At 36.9% G+C, this 20,365-nt stretch overlaps 1 protein-coding gene across 4 annotated transcripts in view; it reads right to left on the reverse strand.

Annotated features, from left to right (window-relative positions):
- Positions 1–20,365, reverse strand: part of trpm3 (transient receptor potential cation channel, subfamily M, member 3) — a 542,866-nt gene that overhangs the window by 24,809 nt on the left and 497,692 nt on the right. For all 4 annotated transcript variants that reach the window (XM_061980556.1, XM_061980560.1, XM_061980559.1 and 1 more), the window contains 3 exons: positions 14,091–14,219; positions 6,095–6,346; positions 1,523–1,697 (listed from right to left, as the gene is read on the reverse strand). In XM_061980556.1, the coding sequence (XP_061836540.1) occupies positions 1,523–1,697; positions 6,095–6,346; positions 14,091–14,219 (556 nt within the window). The remainder of the gene's footprint in view (positions 1–1,522; positions 1,698–6,094; positions 6,347–14,090; positions 14,220–20,365) is intronic.

Genomic DNA, 20,365 nt, shown 5'->3' on the forward strand with positions numbered 1-20,365 from the left:
ATCATCGCGCTTGCATTGCAGTGTCTGGTAAGCGCGTGGCAAGTGCGCGCTCTTTCAGTCAATTATTGGGCGAGGAATAATATATATTATCCATCCATCCATCTATTTTCTACCGCTTACTCCCTTCGGGGTCACGGGGGGCTCTGCAGCCTATCTCAGCTTCAATCGGGCGGAAGGCGGCGTACACCCTGGACAAGTCGCCACCTCATCGCAAGGCCAACACAGATAGACAGACAACAATCACACTCACATTCAAACACTAGGGCCAATTTAGTGTTGCCAATCATATATTAATATATATATACACTGTATATATATATATATATATATATACACATACAGCCCGGTCCCCAGCCAAATTATTTTAACCCAATGCGGCCCCCGAGTCAAAAAGTTTGGGGACCCTTGGTTTAGCTGACTGGAGAGCTAGCTTCCGCAGCTAGTGGGTCCATGACGATGACCTCTGTTTTGTCTGATCTGCCGTTTTACTGCCGTGTTACAGACAGTTTGGAAACAATTAAGGTATGCAAATAAATATTTACTAAACATTTCTGTGTAAAAACTAATTTCACAATGTATATATCTGCGGCTTATAGTCCAGTGCGGCTAAAATATGGAAAACTGTTTTTTGTATCCCAAATTTAGCGGCTGCGGCTTATATACCGGTGTGCTCTATATACCGTATTTTTCGGAGTATAAGTCGCTCCGGAGTATAAATCGCACCGGCCGTAAATGCATAATAAAGAAGGAAAAAAAACATATATAAGTTGCACTGGAGTATAAGTCGCATTTTTTGGGGAAATGTATTTGATAAAACCCAACACCAAGAATAGACATTTGAAAGGCAATTTAAAATAAATAAAGAATAGTGAACAACAGGCTGAATAAGTGTACGTTATATGAGGCATAAATAACCAACTGAGAACGTGCCTGGTATGTTAACGTAACATATTATGGTAAGAGTCATTCAAATAACTATAACATATAGAACATGCTATACGTTTACCAAACAATCTGTCACTCCTAATCGCTAAATCCCATGAAATCTTATACGTCTAGTCTCTTACGTGAATGAGATAAATAATATTATTTTATATTTTACGGTAATGTGTTAATAATTTCACACATAAGTCGCTCCTGAGTATAAGTCGCACTCCCGGCCAAACTATGAAAAAAACTGCGACTTATAGTCCGAAAAATACGGTAGTCCGGAAAATACGTCAATTTTGAATAGGTTTTATAGATTTTAGAGACAAGTGTTTCGAGTTAAACGCTGCGTCAAAGAACCAAATAAACTCTTAAGTTGAAGTACTACATGTATGTTGTTTTACAAAACGTTATTCAGTTATTTTTAGTAGTTGTGTCATTTGTATATTAGGTGGTGGAAATGAGCTGGTAGCCAAATCTGGTGCGCCTATATCGACTCCCTGTGAATAACGCATCGCGCCCACTGTCCGTGCGCCAACAAAACATTTCCAACAATTCCGATTTGACTTCAACGGCTGTTGTCCCCTGAACTTACGGTCAATCTGGTCCGCAAAGACCTCTCCGTAGATCATCCAGTAAGGCATGAAGAAGATGTTCCTTGCCAGCATCCAAGATGGATCTTCATTGGGGTTGAGGATGGCCTGCCGGGCCACCCCGAAGCTCATGAGCACCACCAACATGATGATGACAAAGTACATCATGTCGATCATCTGACAGAAGGGTGAAGAGGGGAGTTAGCGGAGGAAGACAATCGCTCGAGTAGAGATAAGAGTCATTTTTGAACCAAGCATCATCAAAAACTACAGCCTGAGGACCATATCCAGTGGATGACAACAGTCCAACACGCACTCGTTCTCTAAAAAAACAAACCATCCTGTCGTATCAAGGATCTTTGAATAGCCTTTCTGCTGTAGATCCTTAAAACCAGCATGAGGATCTTAGCCGATAGTTCATTTTAACGTATGGCACAGTGTGATGACAACCATAGAACCGTGAATTTTTGCAACGAGGGCTGGGTGCCAAATCTGTCACTTTTTTGGCATCGATCGAATTCCGCTAGACGACTCACTCACTCATGTTACGGTACCTGGGTTGCGCGTGACGTCGACTCTTCGCACTTCCCGAACAAATCATCAGCACTGAGAGCCGACTCGGCCAAACTGCCTCGAGGTAATGAGGCAAGTTTTAAGGCCAAAAAAAAGAAATTGACTCATAAAAACCCCAATGTAAGTAAAGCAAAGCTCCACTTTTCCACAAATGCGCTATCTTGATGCTAATATCCATTGGCTTTGCCATTGACATGCTACTGATTAGCATTAGCAACTTGACATGACGATTTCAACATCTCCACATTTGTTAATGAAAACTCCAACTAAGATGTACGCTACAATCAAACAGCTGGTGCATTTTGAAAGTATATATATATATATATATATATATATATACACACATATATATATATATATATATATATATATATATATACACACACATATATATATATATATATATATATATATATATATATACACACATATATATATATATATATATATATATATATATATATATATATATATATATATAATTTTTATTTTATTTATTTATTAGATGCCTTTTTCTAAACATGCACAAGCACTGTTTTTAATATTATGTGATAATGCCTTTTATACTGTAGTTTGTTTGTTTTATGTACTGTATGTGATTGTATGTCTACTTGGACGTTGGAGTCTGCAATAAAGTTTGATGATGTAAGAACAATACCTATAGTATTAACACTTTGTAGGGCGCAACAGACCAACACACCGCTAGCTCATACTTGCCAACATTGAGACCTCCGATTTCGGGAGGTGGGGGGCGTGGTCGGAGGTGGGGCGGGGAGCTTGGTTAAGATATATATATATATATATATATAAGAAATACTTGACTTTCAGTGAATTCTAGCTATATATATATATATATATATATATATATATATGTATATATATATATATATATATATATATATATAAATACTTGAATTTCAGCGTTCATTTATTTACACATATACACACACTTAACACTCATCTACTCATTGTTGAGTTAAGGGTTGAATTGGCCATCCTTGTTCTATTCTCTGTCACTATTTCAGAACACACACATTATACAAATATACGTTATAAAATCAATAAGAAAATGGGAGCTCTAATTTGGGAGTCTGAATTAGGATCAGAAGTTCCTATATAAACATTGTGCACTCACATCGCCTTTTTGTATTGATTACTGCAGCTGTGCACTGGATTCATTCACAAATACAAACTACAACTCACAAACACTTTAGAGTTAGGCTCCACCATCAGAATGTGTACTTAAACTTATAAAGATCACATGGATATTATTCAGTGAGTTGATTCACCAAAACTAACCTGTTGTACAGGAGGAAAAAGCACACAGGACGTTTCAATTGTTCACAGACCGGTCGCTTTCATCAGAATGACAAGACACTTCCGTCTGCAGGTGATAGTATTCAATTGGGAAGAAACGCCCTACTGCCCCCTACTGACCAATGTGAATACTGATGAATGTGGAATGACAGCTCCAAAAACGAATTCAAACCACAAAATAAAATAAATAAATCAACACAAAAATGTGACACATTATGGGTGGGTCACATATGCATGTACAGTAGATGGCAGTATTGTCCTGTTCAAAAGTGTCACAACATTGCTGTTTACGGCAATGTTGTGAACAGGCTGTCAACACGTCACTCAGGTCCGCATGGAGCTGGAGGGGGCGTGGCCTCCAGCTCCGCCTGAATTTTGGGAGGCTTTCGGGAGAAAATTTGTCCCGGGAGGTTTTCGGGAGAGGCGCTGAATTTCGGGAGTCTCCCGGAAAATCCGGGAGGGTTGGCAAGTATGCGGTAGCTGTACACTTGCAACTGCATTTGCAACTTTGTGTCATACCTGGGAATGATATTCGTATAATAAATACAACAAGATATAACAACTGGACAGTACTTATTACAATCAGCTCATGTTTAAAAGTTGAACATACAAATGAGATTATAAATATTATATTATAAAAAAACAATGAATATTCAGTAACACACACAAAAGAACCGAAAATTGGTACGAGCTACCGTATCGGTTTGAAGGTGAATGGTACCCATCCCCTGTTGCAACACAGTGGTACGTATCGGAAGCACGTCGCCATTGTTTACGAGGACTACACACAGGAAGCTAACAGCGAGTCAACAAGAGTTGCGGTTGCTCACTCAGGAAAACACTGCCCTCTAGCGTTTTGGAAGAGAACTGCGAGTCATGCTTCAGCCCTCTGAAAGGAGAGCTGTGAACAAATGAAGAGAAGACGTACGCCGCGTGACGCCAGAGCACTATTCAGCCTGAGGCCATGTCCACACGAACAAAGATACTATACGTATACGTATACTTTTGTACGTGTTTTGGCCTCTTGACTTTTTGAAAACAAAGACCAGAGTGAACATTTTCAAAACTATGTCCTCAGCGTGTGGACGGCTTAAACCACACGTGTCAAACTCAAGGCCCAGGGGCCATACGTGGCCCTTCACATTTTAAAAGGCCTGGTAATAATACGGGTTATTAGTTTTTTCTATTTTGACCAAAAAATATACATGTACCGTATTATTCGGAGTATAAGTCGCACCTGCCGAAAATGCACAATGAAGAAGGAAAAAAGCATATATATGTCGCACTGGAGCCCAGCCAAACTATGAAAAAAACTGTGACTTATAGTCCAAAAAATACAGTACTGCAAAAAACAAGCAAAAACAATGAGTTGTTTTGTTTGTGCTATGGCGCCATCTTTCGGACGGAATTGCTCACTGCATGTGCTGCAGTGTCATTCCATTTACCTGTAGTGTTTTTTTGGGTTTTTTTGCAGTTCAGTCTTCTAGCCGTGTGTAGCGTATGGATTCTTCATTCATCACTCCAAGCAACGTTTGTAAGTTTTACAATACTACAATTCTTACTAACGAAAATGTCCCATGTGTGATGTCTGTAGGAGTGTTTTCATGCATATTAGTACGTGTGTAATGTAATGAAGCTAGCGTCGCTAGCATTAGCTCATATGCTAACACCTTTACAAGTGTTTGTGTTAGTATTATTAACTTACAACGGCATTCTTTTTGTATTTTTTCAGTTTCACAAATTCCTCAGTAAATTCACCTAAACGTCACCAAGGAGTTACTGAGTCTGTTTAGCTCATTGGAGAGCTAGCTTCCGCAGGTAGTGGGCCCTGGAGATGACTTCTGTTTTGTTTGATCAGCCATTTTACTGTCGTGTTACAGACAATGATTGGAAAAAATTGAGGTACATTTACATAATCTTTCTTTGTAAATAACTTATTTCACAACATATGTATTTGCGATTTAGTAGTGGGTGCGGCTTATATACCGCGCTGTACGGTCCGGAAAGTACGCTAATTCAAGAACGAAAAAGTCCTTCAGGAAGTTAAGAGTGTATAATAAGATTTTGGATTCATATGTTAAGGACAAAGTCGTCCTTAGAAAACGAGGAGCAAGGACAACATTTAATCAGAAAGGATGCCCTCTTTTAATCATCGCAAACACTCGCTCGGTGTCAAAGTAAACATGAAGTTTACTCTTCTACTCGTTAATCGGACTGGACCATGACAGACATGACGAGCACAATGCTTCCTGGGGTCTGCCTTTTTCAAAAAGCAATCTTACTCTCTGGTTTCTAAAAACCCATCTGGCGTGTCAGGTTAATTATGGCTTCATCAAGCACCTCATTTGCATTTGTGCATCTGTTGTATCGGTGTCCTCTGAGCTGCTTCACTGAAGCTTTCCTGGCCACAGCATGACAGAGAGCATACCAATCAGCTGACAAAGTCCTCACCTACGAATCTCAACCTCTAATTACCCATTCTGTGATCAGAGAGAGCTTGTGGGCGCGGTAATCACCTTAAAAGACAAGCAAACATCCCACACTTGCAGCTTTGGTCAACCTCTAATTGGAAAAGTGTGTTCCAGGAACCTCGAACACGCTGCGCAAACCAAAAAACTAGTCCCGGTGAGCCTGCGAGAACCGTTTACTGTAAAGAAGAAGACCGTGCTCCAGCCACATCTCACCATCTTGCCAATCATCATGACATAGGGCCCCAGGTACTTGTTGACACCAAAGATGTCGAGCAGCCGGATGTACCAGTAGATGATGTTGACGCAATAGATGACCCGTCCATAGCTCATGAGCGGAGGCTCCTGGAGACGCAGAACCATGCCGACAGAAAATATGAGGATGGCCATGAGGTCTGTGATGTTCCAATACTCCTGAAGCCACACCTTGACCTTCTGTAACAACTTTCCCGGCTCTGACATAAGGATCTAGAGGGAGCGTTGGAGAGGAATTAGAACAGAACAGGACATCTGAAGAGGATATGGTGAGAAAAACGACAGGTCAATCTGTTACCCCAAGACTGGAATTGGATTTGGAGAGGCCACAACATTAGGTACACCTCCACAAGACTTTCTCCATCCTTTCAAGTAAATTGTCGCTCTATTTTTGGCCATAACTTGGGTTGTTTTACTCCGAGTGTTCAATTTTTATACTTTTATTTCAAATTCTTCTCAACGATAAACTGGGAAATAATTACCAGGTAAGTCGCGCTAGGACGAAAAAGTTTCAGGGAGTTTAGAGTGAATACAATTATTTTGTATTGACATTATTTTGCTCATATCTCTGCATCAATTTCCGTCCTGAAAAAAAAAGAAATCATATCATGTTTTCATTTTTATTTAAACAATGTGAATACATAATTGGTCAAATTATGTCAGGGTTTTTTTTTTAGACAATGAATTGTATAACATGAGTTATCGTCAATAAAGTAAATGTTAGAGAGCTGCAGTACATTTTGTAATTAAAATGTTTGGGGATTTCAGCAAAACAAGTAAAAAAGTATTTTTTTTGGTATGAAAAACAACAAATATATATTTTTATACATTTTATTAAATCATTTATATTCCCTGTGTAATTTTCACATACCGTATTTTCCGCACTATTAGCCGCACCTAAAAACCACAAATTTACTCAAAAGCTGACAGTGCGGCTTATAACCCGGTGCGCTTTATATATGGATTAATATTAAGATTCATTTTCATAAAGTTTCGGTCTCGCAACTACGGTAAACAGCCGCCATCTTTTTTCCCCGTAGAAGAGGAAGTGCTTCTTCTTCTACGCAAGCAACCGCCAAGGTAAGCACCCGCCCCCATAGAACAGGAAGCGCTTCTTCTTCTACTGTAAGCAACCACCCGCCCGCGTAGAAGAAGAAGAAGCGCGCGGATATTACGTTTCATTTCCTTTGTGTGTTTACATCTGTAAAGACCACAAAATGGCTCCTACTAAGCGACAGGTTTCCAAGACGCAATCTCTCCATCCGCACACGGACTACTATTTCACAGCAACTGCCTAAAGACTTTCAAGAAAAGCTGGCTACTTTCCGTGCATATTGTAAAAACAAGATAGCTGAAAAAAAGATCCGGCCAGAGAACATTATCAACATGGACGAGGTTCCACTGACTTTTGATATTCCTGTGAACCGCACTGTGGATACAACGGGAGCACGTACGGTGAATATTCGCACCACAGGGAATGAGAAGTCATCCTTCACTGTGGTTCTAGCTTGCCATGCTAATGGCCAGAAACTTCCACCCATGGTGATATTCAAAAGGAAGACCTTGCCAAAAGAGACCTGTCCAGCCGGCGTCATCATAAAAGCTAACTCGAAAGGTTGGATGGATGAAGAAAAGATGAGCGAGTGGTTAAGGCAAGTTTACGCGAAGAGGCCGGGTGGCTTTTTTCACGCAGCTCCGTCCATGTTGATATACGACTCGATGCGCGCCCACATCACGCTGGTTTTTAATATATTATTAAAGTTTGACTGACCTATCTGACTGTTTTTTTGACATTCCTTTAGCGCAGTTAGATGCGGCTTATAACACGGGGCGGCTTATAGGTGGACAAAGTTTTGAAATATGCCGTTCATTGAAGGCACGGCTTATAACCCAGGGCGCCTTATGGTGCGGAAAATACGGTATACTGTATATATATATATACATATATATATATATATATATATATATATATATATATATATATATATATATATATATATATATATATATATATATATATATATTTATATATTTTTTTTTTTATATATTCCTTTAGCGATTTTTCCACAACTTTAAATATCTTTAAAGGTTTTTTTAAAACAATGAATGAGTTATCGTCCATAAAGTAAATGTTAAAGAGCTGCAGTACATGTTTTTAATTGATTTTTTGGGGGATTTAAGCAAAACAAGTAAAAAAATATTTTTTTTGCTATGAAAAACAAAAAAAAACTCTTTTTTTTTTTTACATTATTTTATTACATTATTTATATTCCCTGTGCAATTTTTCCACTATATATATATATATATATATATATATATTTTTTTTTTCTTCTTCTTTATATTCCCCGTACAATTTTTCCACAAATATATACATATATATATATATATATATATATATATATATATATATATATATATATATATATATATATATATATATATATATATATATATATATACATATATATATATATATACATACATATATACACAGGGTGGTTCAGTTCCTAAGCATTGTATTAGACTGAATCGATGGTCATTTGATACAGGAGTTATCCAAGTTTTATTGTGTTACAATTTCACCGTTGTGGTAATGTAATCCTTTCGGCAACGTTCAATTGTCGGTAGACCACGTGTTTATTTACCTTCAAAATGGCGACTAACAGCAGCAATCAACACGGTGCATATTGTCTTCACTTTTGAAATATCGAGTTATACTTTTGACGTATTGTTTTTTAATCACCCTGTATATATATATATATATATATATATATATATATATATATATATATATATATATATATCCATCCATCCGCTTGTCCCTTTTGGGGTCGTGGGGGGTGCTGGAGCCTATATATATATATATATATATATATATATATATATATATATATATATATATATACATTGATCCAACACACTGTAGTGTAGTTGCAGTGAATATGAACATGAAAACTTATATTAAGATAACTAGCGATTTGCGCTTTTCTTGCCACCGAGCGATTAGCAGCACTCACTGCCAGCTGGCAATTAGCACGCTAGCTGCCACCAAGTGATTAGCGCCCCTAGATTACAGCTAGCAAATAGCACACTAGTTACCCGCCACATATTAGCCGGACTATACTGTATTATTCAAACATACTATTGCACGATAACAGGGTACTTTTAGAACAGTTTTCATAAAAAAAAAACATTTTAAAACAAAATATATAAATCGAGGGTCTCCACTCCGTCTCTGGGGTGGAAAAAGTAGAGAACCCTACCCCAGAGGACTAAAAAGTACAAGTAGGAATTAGTGATGGGTCAAATGAAACATGGATGCTTTATGTAACACAAGGATTAATACTCTGTCCACTCATGCATCGACGTGTGTCACTTTAAGAGGAAAAAAACACACACGATATAACTGATTTTGACAATCCTTTTGGACAAAGGCTGCTTTCGGCTCACAAGTGACAGCTCGCACTAAATAAAGTCCAAAGAGTGGCGTGCCGCATTTAATCATAAATAAATAAGAAATAATAAAGTTCTTCATAAATAGTTAAATAAGTTGTAATTCACATAATCAGATACATAAGATAATTTTTAATTTTTCAAAAACGTTTTGCAACAACTTTACACTTTTTTTAAAACTGGATCATCTTAGTACATTGTACTGTTGTCCCGATACCAATATTTTGGTACCGGTACCAAAAGTATTTTGATACTTTTCGGTACTTTTCTAAATAAAGGGGACCACAAAAAATTGCATTATTGGCTTTATTTTAACAAAAAATCTTAGGGTACATTAAATTGTTTCTTATTGCAATTTTGTCCTTGAATAAAATAGTGAACTTACAAGACAATACATCCTGTATTTTCGTGGCAAACTGTTTATGACAGTTTAAATCATGTGACTATCACATTCACTGATCAGTGGTGTTGTAACGATACCAATATTTTGGTACCGGTATTGGTACTAAAATTATTTCGATTCTTTTCGGTACTTTCAAGTTTCAAGTTTCAAGTTTTATTCGTCACATGCAGAGTACACCACAGGGAAATGCTTTTTTCCATGCTCTTCAGATATTACGTACAGTGGGATCCAAACACTAGTTACAGAATGTAATACACTAAATACAAATACTTTTCGGTACTTTTCTAAATAAAGGGGACCACAAAAAAATTTGATTAATGGCCTTATTTTAACAAAAAATCTTAGGGTACATTAAACATATGTTTCTTTTTGCAGTTAAGTCCTTAAATAAAATAGTGAACATACTAGACAACTTGTCTTTTAGTAGTAAGTAAGCAAACAAAGGCTACTTCCTAATTAGTCTGCTGACATATGCAGTAACATATTGTGTCATTTTCCATTCTATTATTTTGTCATAATTATTAAGGACGAGTGTTAGAAAATGTATTATTAATCTACTTGTTCATTTACTGTTAATATTTGCTTATTTTCTGTTTTAACATGTTCTATCTACACTTCTGTTAAAATGTCATAATAATTTATTCTTCTGTTGTTTGGATACTTTATATTAGTTTTGGATGATCCCACAAATTTGGGTATCAATCCGATACCAAGTAGTTACAGGATCATACATTGGTCATATTCAAAGTCCTCATGTGTTCAGGGACATATTTCCTGAGTTTATAAACATAATATAAATTAAAAAAAACAACGAAAGAAGATAAAAAATATCCACATAATCATAGTAGCATCGACTAGATACGCTATTGTACTTGGTATCATTACAGTGGATGTCAGGTGTAGATCCACCAGTGGCGTTTGTTTACATTTTGACGCCGGTGAGCTTCGTTGTGTAGTGTAGCATGTTTAGCTATTCCTCGTCCTGCAGGGATGATACTTGTAAGAAACGTACTTTATTTGTCACCATGGAGGCGAGGATTAGAGATTTAGAAGTACCTACAACACTGGCGACGGCGGATGGACGATAGCCGCTAACTAGCTAACCATGATGTCTTAAAGCACCTCTTCCTGAGGGCGTTTCAGTGTTATAACTTCACCTTTATCTTTAGTTTTTGAGCCAAAATGCGTCCGTTCTCCCTTTTCTGTCTACACACTGTGTCCGCTTGTAAGTACTCTGTGATTGTGCGCTGCCAAACATGCTCCTCTGCTCGTAAACCAGCAATGACTGAACGTAACGACGGAGGTGCGGGGGGGTGCGGGACCGGTACTTTTCAGAGGCAGTATAGTACCGAATATGATTCATTAGTATCGCGGTACTATACCAATACCGGTATACTATACCGTACAACCCTAGTACATTGTTTCCATTGCATAATTTAACTCCACATACTAATATGCTAAAAGTTTTAAGTGTTATACGTGCATCCAAATGTTTTCAGTGAGATGTTTCTCCTCTTTTGTTGAGAATAATCGTTGCACATTCTTGGGTAGCAGGTTATAATTTGCTTTGCACATAATTTTAGCTGTTTGCAAATTCACCAAATCATTAAATTTCAATATTAAATAAAGCGTTTGTATATGTTCTCAATATGCAACATTATGCATTATTCTAACTGATCGTATTTGTAAGATGGTTAGTAAATGACTTTTGTAGTTATTTGCCCACATTTCTGCACAATCACTCACATATGGTAACACTAGTGAGCAGTAAAGAATATGAAGTATTTAAATCAGGAACATATTTTGTTTAATTCACTATTGAAATATTACCGTACTTGCCCCTTTATCATGTATATTTTTATATGACATTTACAGTTCATTTTATCATCTGATATTACACCCAAAATGTGGTTTCTTTACTCTTTCAATATCTAATCCGTCTATTCGTGTTTGACTTTCCCTCCTACGGTTACCAAATAACATTATTTTAGTTTTACTGAGATTCAAAGACAATCTATTCTTTTGTCAAACCGTCTTTTTAATTTGTTCATTTATTCTGTTATTATTTGTATTTGCTTTTGTGTGTTCTCTCCTGAAATAAAAACACAACGGGGATAGTTTGACCCTGGGATTGATTATTTCCCATTTTATTTCAAAATCTGTTTGAGTCCTGAACTTGCACTTTCAAACAAGGTGCCTTATTTAATATTAGAAAACACATGTAAGTTGTACACCACTGCAATCCAATTATAGGATTGTGTTGTATTGGGATGGTGCAGGTGTACCTAATGTAAAGAACAAGTGGATGTGGTTGCATTACTGCTGGACTGCCTTTAGAGGGCAGTGTGAGTTCACCTTTTGAGTTCAACGGAGCTTGATGTGACACAATGATGAGAGCGTTTCACACGGCGACAACACAAACATTACCACAAGCTGAGGCAGGATGGCCTCGCATTGTTGCCCACATTGTTCGATTTCCTCTGTACTCTGCTTTTTGTATTTTGACACCTGTCCTCGATTGCCCTCTGACCCCACTGTTCTCTTGTTTCTACTATTTACCATGATACATAGTAGTAGATACGATGGTAAAGGGGAACTGCACTTTTTTTTGGGCATTTTGTCTGTCCTTCATAATCTTTTTGTGAGACAAGAACAAATTTTGTTCTTCTTTTATGCATTCTAAATCGTAAATAAACACTAGCAAAAGTCAGCCAACAATGCGGGTAACAGGAATCGCTTTATTCCACCGATAAAGCGCTCTGAAAACATTAGAAAACCTCCATCAACGTTTTTATAGAAAATATGTTATGTAGTATCCGTCACATTCAAAATAACATGTTAAATTGACGTATTTTGCTCATTTTAAACAGACAATGAGACTTCATGAGAGACAACGACGACTACTTTGGGACAAATTATCTTTCAGAAACGTACATTTTTGAACCTGAATATAAGGAGGATGATCTACAAGTTTTAGAAGCGGTGTGCTGAACAGATCCAGTCTTGGTGAAACACTAAGCATCATGTAGCAGTATTGCCAAGTGCTAAACAAGAAGTGCAAACTATCAACGTAATAAAACAATCACTTGCGGTTACACTTTAGTATGGGGAACACATAGGCACCATTAATTAGTGGCTTATTAACATGCAAATTAGTAACATATTGACTCTTAATTAGTCATTATTAAGTACTTATTAATGCCTTATTCTGCATGGCCTTATTATACAACCAGTAAGTCATTAACTAAGAGTCTTCCCTCAATAACCTCAGAATTATTGCTTATTAGTAACCCTAACCCTAACCCTTATATGTTCCCCTAGTGTCAAAATAACTCTAAATTAAGTCTTTGTTACTTTAATAAACAACTAATTAATGGTGAATATGTTCCCCATACTACAGTGTTACCTCACTTTCTGAACAATGTCTGCTCTCACTGGGATGTTTATATCTTCCATTTTGGATGAAGAATTAATAAATAACCACTCTGAGTTTTAAAAAAGTGGTTGCAAACGAGCATTTTTCGTGCCATTCTCGTTATTTTCGGATATAAGTTGGATGTCAAAGTTGACCGACTTCTCGGTTTACCTTCTCCTATCCAGGTGAGAGGCATGATTTATAAGCAAGAATGAACTTTCACCAACTCAGAGGCATTGCAGCAGCTCAGTATGTCAATATAGCAGCAAAAGCTAGTTAGCCCTTTGTGATCATGGCACGGCTAAAAGTATTTTGTCTGCGTTAGCGCTTATAATAGCAATATAGCTAATACTCGGTTAATATTCAGGTCCATGTAAATTGTTGGCGGTTTTTGAAAGATTTTTTAGAGGACTTAATGGGTGCAATAATGTACTCCAATTAGCTGCATTGTTAGCCACCTCCTACTTGCCATATTTTACGAGTTAGAATACATAAAACAATAATAAAAAAAAAAACACCTGTTCTTCTTACAAAAGGATTGTAAATGAGAGACAAAATTCGAAAAAAACCCCGAGCAGTTACCATTTAAGCCTGCGCACCCCCCATGGTGACAAGTGTGTCACCATTTCAGTGGGCAAAAAAGAACATCCTCGTGTGCACGCCAGCAGTGCTCGGCCCCGTCGTACCTCTCTCATCTTCTCAATGCCGTTGGTGAAGATGTACGCGATGACGATCCACTCCTGAGTGGAGGGCCACAGGTCCATCTTGACCAGGACAATGTAGTTGAACAACATCAGGTAGCCCACGTAGGCCATCTGCGGAAAGAGAAAAAAAGACAACAAACAGGAAATGAGCGTGACATTTTACTGTCAATGTGTCTGAGTGACACTTTGCCACAAAATATTGATTTAATATCATGACACCAGAATGTTAGATTGGCCTGAAAACCTCCATTAGTGCCTCCTGTGGCTGTGCCTATTAACCCTATAACGCCAGGCGTATCATAAATGATACATACGTTTTAGGGCCCTGACATCAGGGGTGTCCAAACTTTCTGACACGAGGGCCGCATTGGGCTAAAGAAAATTGGCTGGGGGCCGCAAGCCGACTGCATGTAAAGGATCTATACACACACACACATATATATATATATATACATACATATATATATATATATATATATATATATATATATATATATATATATATATATATATATATATATATATATATATAGATAGATAGATAGATAGAACGCCTCCCTAGGGAGGTGTTTAGTGCACGTCCGACCGGTAGGAGACCACGGGGAAGACCTAGGACACGTTGGGAAGACTATCTCTCCCGGCTGGCCTGGGAATGCCTAGGGATCCCCCAGGAAGAGCTGGACGAAGTGGCTGGGGACAGGGAAGTCTGGGCTTCCCTGCTTAGGCTGCTGCCCCCGCGACCCGACCTCGGATAAGCGGAAGAAGATGGATGGAGGGATGGATATATATATATATATATATATATATATATATATATATATGTATATATATATATATATATATACACACACGTTTGTGTATATATATATATACACGTTTGTATATATATATATACTTATATATAGTCAAGGTTTCTGTGGTTTATCCGTTATACAGTGCTCACAACCGGGGTAGAGCGGCATATACGTTAGGTCAGGAAAAACTTCAATAAAATCTCCTGACGTGAGAAACCTGCGAAACAGGCTTGTAGGGATGATATAGCCTCTTGTGTTTTTTCCTGACCTAACGTGTATATATATATATATATATATATATATATATATATATATATATAGATTAAAAAAGAATACGCCAAAATTAACACTCAATATTTCAAAAATGAAGACAATGTGAGAATATGCAATTTTACTGTCAATGTGTCTGAGTAACACTTTGCAACAAAATAATGTTTAATATCATGACACCAGGATGTTAGATTGGCCTGAAAACCTCCATTAGTGCCTCCTGTGGCTGTGCCTATTAACCCTATAACGCCAGACGTATCATAAGTGGTACATAAGTTTTAGGGCCCCTACATCAGGGGTGACCAAACTTTTTGACATGGGGGCCGCAATGGGTTATATATATATATATATATATATATATATATATATATATATATATATATATATTCAAACAATGCAGATTTAGGACAGAGCTTCGCAATTATTTTCTCAAACGCCTTCCCTGGGAAGAAAACATTTCACCCCAGTCTCTGCCGCAACTACACTGTCAGTAAAATTCTTATAAGTACACCTCTGCACAACATGGGAGGGAGGTGGGGTTGTACCGGTACTATACCAATACCGGTATACCATACAACCCTACATTACACAATATGGTAAAATATATATATATATATATATATATATATATATACAATTTGCTATTTTTGTGGTGTGTGTGTGTGTTGCAATCATACATTATAGCTTTCTAAATTATTATAAGGGAAAAATAAATACAAATTAAAAAAATACACAATGATGTTGACTTTTTGTATGATTTTTAGATGCCAATTACAATATCCAAGATGCTTTAAAATGATAAAGAATGTGAATTCAAGTGATCTGGAGCAGCTGGGGGAAGACGATGATGAGAAATGTTCTTTTTATGTTAAGAAATAACATGATACAAATTTATTAGTATTGCATTATATTTTGGTTTGCTATAAAAAGTAAAAAATATATGTTGTGACCGGCCGTCTCATATATGATACGAATTGAAAATGATAGATGAAAATTGATTTTTGTAAAAAAAATAAAAAAAAATAAAAAAAAGTTTTATTACAACTCCAGTTTCAAATAATTGTAATTTCCTGTCAATTATTTAGTGGTTCAGGCTTTAAAGGGTAAACTCCTCATCAGCTGTCTGGGTTAATTTCTATTATACGTGAAATGAAGACTTTGGCTCATCACCCCGCAAACTTGAGGGCGAATCAAAAAGTTATGCCTCTGGAAATGCACACATATCCTCCGCTTCTCCGTCACACATTATTTATTGGATTGCGGTCACATTTCTGTCCTGCAATCATAAAACAACTGCAGTCGATTGGCCGAAAGGAGAGTTGGCTGCTAACGACGATGGCGACAGTGATAAACAACGTGCAACAACAACAATGCACAAGTGCAAAATTAAAATTCACAACAGATTTGGTCCTGTAACGAGCCGGGCAGGAAGGAGACGGGGGGAAGTAAATAGCCAGCGGCGGGACAAGGGATGAAATAAATAAATAAATAACTGGATGTTAGGAGCTAAAAATGTGACACGGAGACCTATTAAGTGGCACACTTTAATACTCAAAACACTTCAAATTGTTTATTATTGTAATACAGTTGCACTCAAAATGATTAAACCCTGATTGTAAATTTTAGTTATTAGCAAACTTTTATAAGTTCGCGTAAAAGGAACAATATTTTAAGCTGTCGCTGTTTATTGGAAGTGGCCATCTGTTTATTGCAAACAGTCAGAACTCGGTTTTCATATGCCCCATTTATTTTAATTAATCTTTGTTACAGATCGGGTACAGGAAGTGATTAGATGTCCTTTTTCCAACTCCTACTCACAATTATTGAAATTCAACGATTGGGTGCATTTGCAAACAGCTAAAATGATGTACAAAGCCAACTATAACCTGCTACCCGAGAATGAACAACAATTTTTCTCTAACATGTGTATGCACGTACAACACTTAAAACCTTTAGCATATCAGTATGTGGAATTAAATTATGGAACGGATTAACCAAAGAAATCAAACAAAGCACCAATATGATTCAGTTTAAGAGACTGTTCAAACTACAAGTGTTGACAAAGTACACAGAACAAGATTTATGATGAACATCTTGAACCCTTTTTTTTTATTGAGACAAATATTATTTATGTATTTAATATTTCTATGCTTACTATGGTATATTGTTTATCTGTTCACTGTTCTGTTACGGAGAACAAGGAAATTGGATAAAGTTGATATTGTATGAAAAGGGGTAGGATTAAATAAACTCTGCTTCTTCCTACTGCTTTTCGGACGTGCTGTAATGAAACAACTGGCATTCTGTGATGCATTACATTGTATCGTATGCATGTTCCAAATAAACTGAAACTGAACTGAACTTGTCGGACATGCTGATACGTTAAAAAAGTGATGTACGGCATAATTATATATGCATGTTCAAAATAGAATATTACCATTACCAAAAGCAGGTAAACTCAGGCGTATCGTTCCATAGAAGCTTCTCACACTTCCGTGACTCACTCGCTGTGTTTTGTTTATTTATGTTATGGAGTCTAACTGCTAAAAAACCCAAAATGACAGGGCCAAAAAAAGTTGTGCGTGCCAACACTTTGATAAAGAAGGTGAGAAACACTAAGGCCAACAAGAATCTGGAATACCGTATTTTCCGGACCATGGGGCGCACCGCCGATGAGCGGGTCTAGTCAGGTCTATTTTCATACAAAAAGCGCACTGGATTATAAGGCGCTTTAAAAGGGGTCATATTATTATGTATTTTTTTCTAAATGTAAAACACTTCCTTGTGGTCTACATAACATGTAATGGTGGTTATTTGGTCAAAATGTTGCATAGATTATGTTTTACAGACCATCTTCAAGCCGCTTTCTGACAGTCGCTTCGGGATGCGCCGTTCTGTGGGCGGTCTTATTTACGTGGCTCACTTTCTGCAGCGTCTTTTCTCCGTCATCTTTGTTGTAAGCGGTGTAGCATGCAAGGACGGGAGTGGAAGAAGTGTCAAAAGATGGCGCTAACTGTATTAATGACATTTAGACTTCAATCAATAACGAAACAGCATCGCCTCATCCGCCGGAAATGTGTTGCATGAAAATCCGTCCGACCGGAACTCTAATAACTAAAGCTCCTTGGGTGAATAATGTAAACTCACTATACCGGTATGTTTTAGCGCTTTCATGGCGAGTTTACTGACAGATATAAGTTAGAACTTTACACTACTTTATTTTAGAAATGGCAACAGCGGAGGATGAATGTCCCATAACAAGAAGATAGAGAAAAAGAAGAAGCTTATCGACTATGGTGTCGGCACCGACTACAAAGGCGGACGCACGCTAATTTTCAGGACTTATGCAGATCCCAAATACAGATCAGCAGGTACCAGAAGGTAAGAAAAGTTGCTTTTGCATAATATTGCGAAACAAAATGCCAGATAATATGTCTTAACTTATACACACATCATAATAATACTTGTATGGTCAAGCACAGTACAATCCATCAAGCGGTGCGGCTTCATAGCTTACCAAAATTGTACTAAAACATTTTGATAGATTTTTTTGAATGCCGTGTGAAATGTTTTATATTTTCAATGGAACATATACAATGTTGGCGTTGTTTACTTGAAACATAATGCAGTCTACACGTATCTCGTATGTATGACTGCCATCTACTGGTCACACTTATCATTTCACCATGTACCAAATACAATAGCTTTGAGGTCGGTAAGCACAACCAAAATCATTCCATACATTAGGCCCACCGGGCTATAAGGCGCACTGTCGAGTTTTGAGAAAATGAAAGGATTTTAAGTGCACCTTACAGTCTGAAAAATACAGTACGAATATACGAGTGTGTTAAATGTTCATATGTATATTAGAGGTGGGGGATTTGATTTTTAGATGCATCTCAATTTGGACATGGACGATTATAAAATCGATTAGTAAAGGTCAATAATCAATAATCGATGTACTTATTGTAAATAAAGTAATGCAGACAGTTTTAAAATGTGGCTGACTGCAGCGAGCCACCTCACCGAGAGATCCGACCAGCTCCCTTATTTTTTGGCACTATGTTCCAGTTCTTCACACATTTCTATTAACTTAATAAATGTGGGAATTAATACACTGTTTCTAATTACAAATGCACTGTTTTTTAAAGTTGCAAGTGATAAATGCTTATTTAATTAAACGAAAATAAATGTAAAACATACTGTACATGAATTAAAGATACATCAATAATCGATTTTTAATTGAATCGTAGCTCCTGATTCGTAATTGTAATTGAATTGTGAAGTGCCCAAAGATTCCCACCTCTACCGTGTATCCATTTCATGTTGTAGTTATACGTTTCACACTGTTTTATGCATCTACAACTATAATTTTCTCTATAAAATATTTGTTTGGTTAATGTTTTTAGGTGCCGGAAACAAATTAATTGGATTTGCATTATTTGTTATGATAAAAAATGCTTCAGATTTTGTATGATTTGTTTTTTTTTCTGACTTTTTGGAACGGATTACTATCAAAAAACATAATTTCACTGTAATCAGATTTATTATGGGGGTTGAATAATCATGTATGCAACAGCAAGATATATGTAATATGATCACATAAGACATTATCAGTCAACCCCAGGGCAGCTGTGGCTCCAAATGTAGCTTACCACCACCGATGTGTGAATATGGCGTGAATGAATGATGGTTTCTCACTTCTCTATGTACGCTTGGAGTGTCTAGTGTAGAGAAAAAGCTATATAAACCTAATCCATTATTATTATTACATTGTAAGGTAATTGTGTGAATGCTCCAAAGCATTCACACATATGGTTTTGTACAACAAAATTCATCCATTTAAACTTATTATTATTATTATTATTATAATTCTCCAGATTTTGGCGCGCTCTACCTTCCACATTTTTCATCCGATTCAACCCGTTCCAACTTCAAACTGTTCAGCCTATTTGAGAATCTTGCGCTTTCCCTAGAGAAATTCCAAAAATTCCCAGATTTCCCAGAATTCCAGGTTTTCCGGGACATTTTTCCCATTCAAAATGAATTGGCCATTTTTCAAACTTCCACCATTTCCATATTTTTCAGCCTATTCAAAGCATTCCACCTTCAACACATTTCACCATTCAGGAAATTCAAACTTCCCTTTTTCCAAGTTCAAAAAAATTCCAGGATTTTCCAGAATTCCTGCTT

This window comes from Nerophis lumbriciformis, linkage group LG20 (genome assembly GCF_033978685.3).
Source record: "Nerophis lumbriciformis linkage group LG20, RoL_Nlum_v2.1, whole genome shotgun sequence".
Taxonomy (NCBI): domain Eukaryota; kingdom Metazoa; phylum Chordata; class Actinopteri; order Syngnathiformes; family Syngnathidae; genus Nerophis; species Nerophis lumbriciformis.